The sequence below is a fragment of the Epinephelus moara genome, chromosome 21 (assembly GCF_006386435.1).
Source record: "Epinephelus moara isolate mb chromosome 21, YSFRI_EMoa_1.0, whole genome shotgun sequence".
NCBI lineage: Eukaryota > Metazoa > Chordata > Actinopteri > Perciformes > Serranidae > Epinephelus > Epinephelus moara.
In genome coordinates, this window is record NC_065526.1 from 23908692 (window position 1) to 23921656 (window position 12965).

Here is a 12965-nt window from a genome sequence, read left to right on the forward strand (position 1 = left end):
TTTGACTTGATGATGTCGCTAGAGGAAAAGTCAGAGGACCATCTAAGTTAACATACAGTACATAAACTCAAATTGGTAGCCCGGGCTATAATTCGCTTAAATCGCTAATCTCAAGAGGCTTATATATGGGACAGACGTCTGTATGGGACAGGGCTTTAATTCCTTTTAAAGAAAACTGTTGCTCAATAAAGATGGGAAATACGATGAAATTGTTTATTTTAACCAGTACAATATAATGTATAAAAAATAGGCTTTGAATAACATATCAATGACGAATCATTTGTTTGATCTAGTTTGGACAGACAAGGCATCAGAGAGAGAGGTTTATGACCACTGGTTTTACGGCACTTGAGGATTATGGCACCCAGCATACTGACACAACATGAAAAACCTTTTGATTCTTTTGATCTGAGGACCCTTATGGACTAAAGGATTATGAATATGGTAATCAGGGACTGGACACATATTCTGACTTCATGACAGCTTCAGAGGTAGAGAGTCACCACTTGTTCTTTCGTCATGCCGGTAAATCTGAATGAATTATGGTCTTCTCTGGTGCTCATGGTTCCGGTAAAATGACCTGAACAATTGAACTGTGAAGAATCTAACCAAGCTAACAATGTGTAGCATCTACATATTGACAAAAGTTAAAACATTTATATTTGTATGCATAATCTAAACAGCTAACTAACATTAGCTCAAGTGGGTAGCCAACAACCCGGTTTTATACATCCAAAGAACTTCTATAAAAATGAACTGCTTCGCAACCAGACCAGGCCTGTAATTGAGACAGGCCTTTATTAGTCTAATTGTGTAGCCACACCGCTCTAGTAAAGGGGACTGGGCGTTTAATTGGAGTTTTAAGGTAATTTATCCTGAGATATTGCCATGATCTCTATCAGCCTATCATGTTGCTACTGTCAAACTTCAAATCTGTTCTCGCTCTCTGCTGCTGTCATTTTAGGTTGAATTGCAACACCCTCCATCACTCCATTGACCTATCATATCCAGAGCCCAGATCCAGCTCATAAAATGTCCACTCCATGTCATATCTTCAGCACTTTCTTTATCTCATCACCACCACTACCAGCGTCTAGACTCCATGTGGGAGTTCCCGTTTTGACTACGGCTTCACCACCCCTCTCAAAATATATATATCACAATGTGGTCTAAATGCCAAAGACTATTCATATTTTTCATACTTGTAAGTTTCACTCAGAATGAGTATCTCCTGATTGAAATAGCTGTTAAGACATTTCACCCAAAACCACAAATGGTGGTTGTGCAAGAAGAAAAGTCAGGGGATCACCATAATCATTAGGATTCTTCCTCTACAGACCATGAGTGTTTGCACACAATTTCATAGCAACCCATCTGGTATTTGCAGAAATATTTCAGTCCAGACCAAAGTTCTGTAATGACAGTGCATCTCAGTAGTGGGAACAATTTTCTTTCAATGTGCTTAAAACACAAAACATTCCTAATCATTTCTTTATTAACTCAATGAAACCACTTTGTCGTGACAAAAACAATCTGCAATTTGGTTCCTTCAAAACAGCAATTTTACCTCCGGTAAATATGTTCATGTGAACGACGAGGGCCCAGACAAATACCAATTTTGAGCCGCATGCGTTCAAATGTGAGAGGGGAAACATGAATAGCAGAAATAAGCAGCCTTTCTGGAATGCGCACAAACACGACTGACACAAAAACACGTTTTCGCATTGAACACACCATCCAGAAGCCACTTAGACCGAGTGCTCCCATAAGTGAGTCCTTCATCAGGAGCCCACATCCTCTTTACAGGTACAATTTTCACTTTCTGAATGGACCCCTCCTGGTGTCATTACCCAATGCACAGAGGCACAGAAAGCTGTTTTCAGACACAAACTCGGTATCTGCGGGAAAAAAAATGTTCCAAGAAGGATGAGGTGGGAAACTTCTTCTTTAAATTTGAGAAATTACACATAAGGTTTTCAGAAGGTGTCAAGTGCTTAGTGGTCTTGAAGGGTGTTTTATCTTTTTATAATGTCTTGAGCCTCCTTGTTATTACCATTAGTGTTATTTTGTGTTTATTGCTATTATTGTTTTTATCTCTATCTGTGGTTATCATCAGTCTTCTTCTTTTTAATATGTTTTTATGCTTATCTTTTGTTCAATGTTACCTTAATTTTTGTCTTGCCCTAATTTCTGGCCTCTATTATGATATTGCCTCTGAGGTAGCTTGCTTTGGCTTTGCTTTGTGAAAGCACTGTGTAAACTCTGCTTTTAAAGGTGGCATATAAATACAATTGTTGTTGTCGTTATATTGCATTCCATTAGCACTGTATAATTATTGTTATAAGCACTCAAAAATATTCAAAAAGCATATTATAACATAACACATGTATTGTATTTAGACTTGGTCTTCAAAATAAATGGAAGTAAATGAGGACCCTGAAACCGAGGAGGAATGACGGTGTTGACAGCAGATGACAGAGACGCTAGCGGTTGCTCGCTTACTTGTAGGTGACATTAAATCGAGGTAAGAATTTTTGGCAAATTCTGCTAAAGTGAAATATCCCTTTAAAATTTGAGATATACCAAATGTTAACACCAGTGCATAGTTTGCACCTTTTTATCAAGAAGTTGGTGTTGTTGATAAACTTTTACATAAAAGTAAAATATACAGCTACAGGTAAAGTTTAATTTTATTACCTATTACATACCTAGTTATCATAAAAAAGGTTTGTCAAAGTGGAGTGTTCATCTTCAAATGAATTCCTTTAACAGCATTTCGTGTGTTGTTCTCACATAAATTTAATGATTTTTTTTCCTTTACCTAACACAAACAATGACCACTTACAGTGACGTATAACAAGTCTGTAATGTATTATATTTGCCTGTACCTCTGGGATTTCATTGCTTCACTTAAAGCACCTAATGGATACTTAGAATATCTTAGAATCATATTATTGCAATAGTTTAATGATTTAATATAATAATAATTTTATTTGTATAGCACTTATCCATACAAGGTTACAAAGTGCTTCACAAAGTACATGAAATAAGACAAAAATAACAATTAAAATATTTTTAAAAATGTTAAGAGCAGAGAAAAATAGTGTGTACAGAGGCAAATATAGAGCAAACGGAAATAAAATGTTAAAGTTAAAAATCAAAAAGTACAAATCAGGCTTTAAAAGGGAAAGTTTTCCTATAAGATATGTTTAAAGCTATGATTTAAAAACTGGTAATGTGCTAGCCAGCCTAATATCCTCAGGCAGAGAATTCCAGAGCCTCAGGGCCTTGATGGCAAAGGACTATCTAGGGACGACTAGTGAGGGTAGGTTTGAAGATTTCAGGTCACGACTTGGAGCATAGGTAGTCAGAGGCTCAGCTATATAACTGTGGGCTAAACCATGTTGAGCTGTTATTAAAAGAATCTTAAAATCAATTCTGAGGTTAACAGGCAACCAGTGGAGGGAGGCGAGAATTGCGGTGATGTGTGACCTACGATTTGTCCCAGTTAAATACGAGCTGCAGCATTCTGCGCTAGTTGACTTATTGAGGCATGTAAACAGTGCATTACAGATTATGCAGTACAACAGCGAGTATGATGCATTATAGCTATGAGAAGAAGAATAAACTATGATCCTTGCAAAAAAAGTCAGTGAGCAATATGTTGTGATTCTCTAAGTGTGCTTAACTCTTATTACACAGTTCTATAAGCAGATTATAATGCATTAAAGTATGTTTATAATGCATCATAGACATGTTACAGAAAGTGTATCCCATACATCAAATATAATCTAGTACACTATGAGAGCTGGAAGTTGTACTCGGGAAGGCCAAAGCAGGTAGTCAGCATGCATATCAGGAATGTTGTTTTCATACATATCCACCCAAAACACACAAGCATTTGCTCAGTCAATCAAAGTGTAATGTCAAAACAACACTGTCTACTCCTGAATCAACACAACAAAGGATGCAGACAGGATATCTGCCTGAGAAAAACCTCCCACTGTTACAAAATAATACAAAAGATATACCTCCATAAAGCACTGATTTGAAGAACCATCGAGGCAGAGTGACTTCTTTGTAGTTTTGCAGCGCTTTGGAGCAGTTTATGTGTAATGTGTGGGTTTGTGTGTGTGTGTGTGTGTGTGTGTGTTATCGTACTGTTGTCAGCAGTGTGTGCTTGATTACAGCAAAGACCTGATCAAACAGTGCACATGAAAGAGTCAACACCTCTGTCGGCCTTGGAATAACATGCATGCAAACAAAGGAAAATAAACACCACACACATACAAGCACATGGTTAGCTTTCTCTGTGATACACATACACACACACACACACACACACACACACACTGGTCCTCTGTGTTGGTTACAAACTGTGCGGTGTTCATGTGTCCGTGTACTTACATGGCCATTTCAAACTGATCCAGCCACTTCTTCTTCAGCTCTCTGGTCTTAAAAAAGAGTTCAAAGCCGACGTGTCCCTGCTGGTGAGTCACGTAGAACCCGTAGCACCACTGTGAAGGTCAGAAGGAAGACGGCAATCAAGCTGAATGCATTTTCTCATGAATGCATATGTGCATTTGCATATTAATGTGAATAGAAGGGTAACATGGCTACAGTTGCACTGTAATGATTAACTCACAGAGTGTATACTTTATAAAATGGTGGGTAGCACAGTAACTAAGTGTTACCTCTTTCAGGCTTTGCATTTTTTTCTTTATATTTGTATCATAAATCTCAGACACATATGGCAGGTTGTTATACTGTATTTGTGGGTTTAAGTGTAAACAGTACATGATACTGGAAAGATAAGAAAACTACAAGTAATTGGAGATTGATTCAATGGTCTGATGTACCGCCATTAAGGTGCATTGTGTAAGATCTTTTTTTTTGTTCAAAACATTTAAAAACTGAACATTATCAGCAGGATGGTAAGAAGTAAAGTCCAGTTCAGACCAATGATTCATGACAGGACAAAACCGTTCTAGAACGTTGCAGAGAAAAGTTGCAGCGTCGTGAGCTGTCTGGGCTGAGCTCGACTTAGCTTGATCACACAGAAATGGGATGCTTCAAAGACGCTTGAAACACTGGAAGCACTTATTCAATGCGCTCTAGCTACTGCCGTCTGACGCTCAAAAAAGTTGAAAATATTTTAACTTTTCAGTGTCTACACACGTCTAAAAAGAAGCGTCTACAAAAATGTGCGTCTAAAAAGATGCCGGAAAAACGCCTGTCTAAAAAGGCGCTTGAACGCTAGTCAGACGTGTAGTATCATAGGAAAACAATGGTTTTACTGGCGTCGCGTTTCTAGTGTTTCATCTCGGTGTGATCGCTCCCTTAGTCCGGCTGATGGTGTCAACTGCAACTCAGCTTGTCAAGTCGCTGACTGCTGGTTTTAGAACGTAAAGCTCGTCACCTGTTTCAACAGCCAATCATCTTGTAGTGAAGTCCACTGGTCAAGTCAAAATGACCACAGGCGGCGTGTTTGAATAAAGTTTTAGGATTAGTTAGCGAGGCAATTAAGGCAGTCTAAAGGCTCAGAAAAACCAAACCAACTTCAGAGAAGTCGGACGAAGGCCCCCTGGCTGTGTCGTCTCACGTCACCATGTCTCGTCCAAAAAGTTGTTCATGAACACACCAGCAGACAGCGGTCGTCTTTAAACGTCATTCAAAAAGGGAAACCGGAAGACCAAGCTGATGCTAGTTAGCCGGTTAGCACATTAACAACACAATCCAATGTTAAACGAACAAGGTATTTATACCGTGCACCAGTGAAGAATAACACAAACCATCGCGAAAGGTTTCTGCTAAAGAGCTCAGTGGCTAATAAAAAATTATCTTACTTTATGCAACAAGTTTGTTTTGATCTCACTTCCTCCTGACTTTAGCTCTTTGTTTACTTTCCTCACTTGTGTTTCTCTTGTTGTGCGCTGAGCCGAACTGCCAATCTGAGTGATTTCATTCACAGATGGGCTCTGCCTTCACTGACGCCAATCCAACATGCTAAATTGACCCCCAAAAAGCCAATGGAGGCCAACAAGGGGCAACAGTGCGAGACACACCGCACCGACCAGGGCAACAGACTCTCAGTGACTCAGCAATGACCATCGCCCAACTGTTGACTTGGTGTGTCAGGGCCTTCAGTTCAGTGAAAAAGCGAAACTTGAATTCAGAAGGTATTTTTCTGTTTGATAAGAAAAAAAGGTGTCAAAACATTTCCTGTCTTGACATTTGGTGAGTTTATTTTGTTTATTTATTGAACTAAAAAAGCTAAGAGAGCTTGTATGGTTGGCTTGGAGGTAAAATGCTGCCCCCATCAGTTTGGAGCATGCGGCCAGGCATTACAGATAACAACTTTAATGCCATCATCAATCGTCACTGGCTTTATTTCATGTGTCCTGGTGCCAAGATTGTTGCCACCAGGCTCATTGATCAACCAAGAGTGAGTTGGCTGCTGTTTTTTTTTTCTAACGACGTCAAAAGAGCAGCAGCAATAGAAGTTTAACCAGAGTTCTGGCCAAAGAGGACTATGATGCTGTGATGACAGTGAGGCAGAGTCAGCTAATCTGCTTCAGAGGAACCAAATACGACGTTCGATCTTTATTTTCCAAATGCATCCTAAATTTAGAAACAGCATCAAAACTTGAAAGCACAGTTGCAAAAGTGCTCGGACGTTCTGGGTGTAAACCTAACTATCACTTTCTCTTCAGCAACACATTCACAGCTTGGCACATTCTTCAACCGCTGGCCACTAAATATCCACTGCAGCACTTACACGTTAAATGCCTTGCCTGTGGGCATATTTGGAAACGATTTTCAATCAATTCCCAAACCTCTCAGTTTGTGCCACCCTAATCTGCTCCAGCTTGTTGTGTCATATCTAATAACAGGAAAAGTGGTAGGGTTTACCCGTCAGTGATTGGCCAGCCCTGCAAAGTCCTGAGTGTTTTAGAGCTCGGCTGAGTGTTAAATCATTGATGACTGTGTGGGTGCTCAGTGGCACCACATCCACACTCTGAAGTTTCATTTAGCAGAAAATGATATATAGCTATAAGCAGCCTTGGAGGACCGCGCACATTCATCACCTGATATTAGCATCTCTGTCCTGCAGTGTGTGTGTTTGTGAGTGTGTGTTCAGGTGGGTGTAGGGTACACAGAATCTGTATGTCTGTGAATATTTGTCTTTTTCTGTGTTTCAGTGTCTTGCTGCAAATAATTTCTCACACCAGTCTGCGTCCTTTTGTGCAACATAATGTTGGAAGATAAAAATAATGACGCGCCCGAGCAAAATTACACTGTTTGTGTCAGTACAACATTGTTAATTTCGAAATAATGCTAGATACAAGCTGAAATAATGCCAACCACACACATAATCCCCCAAAAACACGCCAAGACCATGACTGTACTTGTCAAATACCAGTTGCTGCCATACACATGTCCCACACAAGCACACAACACACACTGATCGTGACAGCACAATAGAGTAAATGAGTATGATAATGGAGTCCCTTTGATAATAACCGCACAACCATCCCATTCTGGCAAGCTGTCAGTTTCACATTAGCAATCAGCACCAGAGTGAGAAGACACCATCTGTGGGCATACATCAACAAGACATCAACAAGTCCCCTCACTACAATACGGCCTGCAAACGTTCCCACGAGGCGAAAAATAGCATACTGTATAAACTGTGAGGGGTGACTGACCCTACACCAGAGAGAGGGAAAATATTACTCTAGATTACTAACATTTATTTTAGCTATAAAATCTGCAGCCAAACATGTTGAGTAGCAACATTCCCACATAGAAGTGTAGTTTAATGGTGTGAAGTGATTGGTATGAACGAATATAAACTAAAACAAATCGAAATGTGATGTAGATACAGCTAGAGAGACAATATTCAATGCAGTGTTAAGTGCAGCATCTGTTCATTCATATGTATAGCAGTGGTGCCCCAAGGGGGGGCACAGAGGTAGTGGTATTTTGTGTTATCTTCTGAAACCATACAACCTAACGCCAGGACACGAAAGCACCGCAAAGTGCACCAATTTTGCTTGGAATGCTGCCCACATCATTTGCCCCCATTGCCCAATGAGCAATGGGGCTCTTCACACTGGACATGCTGCTGCCCCAAGCTCCACAGCCAGCTTGCAATCTGCAGCAATAGTTTCAGTGTCTGGTCTACTTTATCCACAAGCTGCGAGCGAATCTGGCAAGACAACACACTGATGATCTATTCCGAACAATATAAATGTTATACTGGATGTGATATAAATGATCTAATTATGATAACGGATAGAATATGCATCCCTTGCTTCCACATATTTGTGTCTCAACAGAGAGCAAGAGGGACAAGAGGGCACATACAGACACACAAGCAAAAGGGGACAGACCTCTATATGTGATTAAAAACAGAGCAGAGGAGCAGAATCGCTTGCTGACCAGCGTGGAAAAATGCATTTCTGGTGTGAAAGGCCAGGCGACTGCTGACGGGCGGCTGCTCGACAATTGACATATCAGGGTGTGAACATGGTGTAAGGCATCCCCTGGTACCTGCCATGTCAGCAAAGCTTGTCGGGGAGGGGGCACAATAACACTCCAAATATAGGTTTAATTTTGGCGAGGGAACAGCTGGCATGGCCATTTTCAAAGGGCTCCCGTGAACTCTCACCTCAAGATAAATGATTGAAAATGTGTGCTATGGGTACCCACGAGTCTCCCGTAAACTTGAGATGGCTTGTTCACAGTAAATGTTTTATTCCTCACAATCAATGTGTGTGTGTTTTCAAGAAAAGGACAATCAGCCTACTTGAGGAACAATGAATCGCCTAGAGTTCCTTAAATTCAGTTATGGCTTTTGGTTTTGGTGTGCCACCCTAAGATTTACAGTGGCTCCATCTGGCCACCCCTGTAAAAATTTCTGGTGTCGCCACTTATGTACGGTACTACTTTGTCTGTATGCAGCCAACTGACCTTTTTACCCTCTCTGTCCGTAGTGGGGTTGTTTGTGATCTTGAAGTAGTTGAGTTCGAGTATGTCCTTCATCTCATAGTTGTCGCCTCTCCTCTTGCACACAATGACAGCCACATCAAATAGAAAGATGTGTCTGTAAAATAAGAAGACGGAGTGTTATATAACACTTTGCTCTTGCACACTGTCGAGACGTATGGTAAATGTGTTACGTTTCAGTAAAGCGACATTCAAGTTAAAGTAGAACAACCTGTCCTGTTTCTTCTTGTCAACACTGGAGACCATGCGCACTTCTCCATCACCCTTTGGTCGACCAAAGCTGTGTAGAGGCTGATTCTGAAAGTAAAAAAAGAGGGGGTTAAAATGAATATGAAATATGGATGAATTATGTATGACATATATGCATTTGAAATAAATGCATTAATAAGTAACCAAGTCCAGTTAAACGCATAATAGTAAAATACTTCTAATGTGTTTAAATGTGTCACTGGGGACACATTTCCAGCATTAACTATCTATTACACAATGTGTGTCTCTCAACAGAGAGACACACATACACTACATACTTAAAATATAACCCAGATATCCAACCTATATATTACTGGTTTTCATTTTTTTTCCCCTCCAAACTGCATATTGAGGTATTCCCAGTAAAACACCATGTAAGTCCTGGCACCATCAGCTCATCAGTGTCGGCAGGCTCTTGTTATCACCAATGACATCCACATCGAGTCGCCAATTCTGTTCAATCAAGACAAGTAGAAGGTCTTCATAACCTGACAAGCTCTCTCCCTCACAGTGTCCTCTGCTGCTGGTTCCAACCTGCTACTGGTTCTGTCAACTGATTTCTTCCTTCACCACCTTATCTCATCCTGTTCCCCTTTCTCATTACCACATTTTGTGATGGCTTCTCTTGCCTTATGTATGAGGTGTGTTCCATATATTTCACCTTACATAAGATATGCTTGTGGTGCGCTCTGCACGGCCCTGGAACAGGATTTTTTACGGTGTTCCACTTTGAAACCCACTCTGTCAGAATGTCTCACATATAACAGCTGTTTAATTTGATATTTTAATTACGGCAATAATTATTAAGATGCAGCTGCTATGAGCAACTTCATCCATTAACTGGTTTAAGGCTGCAGCTAACAATTATTTTAATTACGGATTAATTTGCTGATTATTTTCTAAATAAATTGTTTTCCGTAAAATGTCAGAAAATTACACAAGCCCTGAGAGGAAAGTAAGAAAATAAATACTCTGGTGATCCATTTTCTAAGTTGGGTCTATTTTGCTTTCTTTCCTGTTTTTATAAACAAAGAGCAGGTGAAAAAAAAAGGTTTTACCAAGTTCCTATTAAAATTTCCCACAGCCTCGATGTATTCAATTCTCTTGTCTCTTTGTCTGGCCAGCAGACTAAAGACATTTATTATCACAAACGATTCAAAATAAAAAAGCAAGAAAGAAACAAATCCTCACATTTGAAAAGTTGGAATCAGGGAATATTTATTACACTGAATACTGACACAATTGATTAATAATCAGAATTTCTTTTGAAAGCCCTGATGAAGGCGAAACACATCAGCTCTTCTAATGATTTAGCCACTACAATAAAGGCTTTTTAAAAGTTCCCTCCTCATTTTTCCATATTTTTTCCTCATTTTTCTATATTTTTTCCGGTGTGCCTGGATTGCCTTCCTGTCAATCATCAGAATTGTTGCAGATTAATTTAAACTAATTGATTTCTATGTCTTTCTTTATTATAAAGCAGGTATACATGCTATTTAAATACTGTGAAAGTATATAAAATGCTCAATCCATGGAGAAATGCACACAATCTGTATTCAGAAACCTTTGTCTTTAAACAAGCCGTCAGGACTTCAATGACGTTGTGATGTCACAACTATACCTTATAAAGATAGAAAGTGCCACTACAGTGCTGTTAGTCATTTCCCAGCTGCAATGATAGTACACAGACCCGAGAGTGCAGATGTCTAAGACCCGTTAACACTGACCAATCAGAGCAGACTGGGCTTTTTTGGGAGGGGGGCTTAAAGAGACAGGCACTAAAACGGAGCATTTCAGACAGAGGGTGAATACAGCTACATTCAGGCAGACAGTATGAGAAAAATAATGTGTTTTTTGGACATTAATGTATGTAAATATGTTCTAGTAGAAACCCAAAATATGAGTGTGAACCTGCAAATGAGTATAATATGGGACCTTTAAGGGGAGTTTTTTTTTTTTTTTGATGTAAAGTTTAAGTGTAATTTTATCTTATCATGCTTCAGAAGGAAATTCTTGGAAAAAATAAAAAATGAAACTCGCAGAAATGCACGGTGACATGACATGAACTATAATTAGGTATTCAGGTGTAGTGAGTAAAATGTTAGCTTCAACCTGCATTAACCCCTTAAATCTACACTCAGAGCAGTAAGTTGTTTCCTGAATTACTGGCTGATTCCCTCGGGCTACGGCAAAACTGAACTGCTACAAAAAATGAAACATGATATTCAAGCTGCTTATAGCTGTAGGAAAAGATTTTAATTTACCAGGTTTTCAATAGATCTCTGGTACTGGTCGATCTCCCTTAGAGTCTCGTTATCTCTCTTCACCTCGTTGACAAACTGAGCCAGGTCCTGGGCAACACACACACACACACACAGAAATATACACACATTTTATTGGGTTAGCGAAGTCTGGTGGTAGTGAAAGGGGTTATATGTGTGTACATTTTGGGAAATATAAAAACACTTCTTGTCTTGTTGATTGTCAGATGAGAATATCAATACCACTCTTCTTACTGACGGTTCAATATAAAGCTGTAGCCAAGAGGTGGTTAGGCTTTCTTAGCTCAGCATAAAGCCTGGAAACAATGTTAAGTTGCAGTTTTATGGGAAACAGTCGAGCACATAACCCTTCATAAAAGTGCAACTTGTTGTTTTTACATTTTACTCTGGTAAAGATTTTTTTTATTTTTTTTAACTGTTTTAAATTGTTAATTAGCAAGCTGGTACGTGGGCAGAGCCAAGCTAGCTGTTTCTTTATCTCCAGTCTTTATGCTAAGCTAAGCTAATCAGCTGTTGGCTGTAGCTTCATATCTAACAATCAGGCATAGGAGTGGTATCAATCATCTCATCTAACTCTTGGCAATAAAGTTAATAAACATTGTAAAATGTCTACATATTCCTTTAAGTTTATATATGCATGTTGTAGGGTGTTGTTTGTGCGTTTATGAGCTCTCATGCTATCTAAAGCTTTGCATTTCCTGCATTTCTGTCCTAAAATCAGCTGCCTATCAACCTCAGGTTCCAATCAGGACTGGAAAAGTGAAGTATGCTCACTAATGTAATGTAGCCTAAATTTAAAGTTTTATCAATTCTCATCCATTTGTTGCAGAGAAACATGAATGATTTATGACTTAAATTTTTGTTATCCAATGAAAGTTGATAGTTGAATGGCAGAGACTGTTTCCACTAAATTAGTGTGCTATTGGAAACAAGCTGAAATCGCAGTGATTACAGACCATTTTCTATAAGCACCGCACTTACTTTCATGGCATCAAGAGCAATCTTCAAGTTGCTCTTGTCAGCAGCATCGTGAGTGTGTTTGACTAGCTCCTGTTGGAGGACGACAGAGAGAAAAAGATGGACAATGTTCACATGCATAATTGCACACTCAGGCAAACACAGTTAGGATGAGTAGTTGGGTTACTGACTGAATGAAGATTACTTTTAGATTAATTTCTTGTACTCATGTAATGGGACAACAACCAATTTTCTTAAACTAATCTTATTCTAGGACAAAAAGGTGACTAAAAATAAAGCTGAATAGGAATAGGAATGTAACAAAGAACATTTACTCAAGTATCATACTTAAAGAACAAAATTGAAATCATTATACTTTACTTGGGTACTTCAATTTTATGCTGCTTTACATGCTTTCTCCACTACATTTGCACTCACTGGTCATTCTCGGCCATTTCAAAGCAC

General features: G+C 39.2%; 1 protein-coding gene across 3 annotated transcripts in view; it reads right to left on the bottom strand.

Moving 5' to 3' along the window:
• The window catches only part of LOC126382551 (guanine nucleotide exchange factor VAV3-like), a 68455-nt gene that overhangs the window by 31170 nt on the left and 24320 nt on the right, over nt 1–12965 (bottom strand). For all 3 annotated transcript variants that reach the window (XR_007569070.1, XM_050032479.1, XM_050032478.1), the window contains exons 11-15: nt 12525–12593; nt 11526–11612; nt 9224–9309; nt 8977–9109; nt 4408–4517 (exon numbers count right to left, since the gene is read on the bottom strand). Coding sequence is in view for 2 of the 3 variants with exons in the window: in XM_050032479.1 (XP_049888436.1) it covers nt 4408–4517; nt 8977–9109; nt 9224–9309; nt 11526–11612; nt 12525–12593 (485 nt within the window). In the remaining variant the exon portion in view is untranslated. The remainder of the gene's footprint in view (nt 1–4407; nt 4518–8976; nt 9110–9223; nt 9310–11525; nt 11613–12524; nt 12594–12965) is intronic.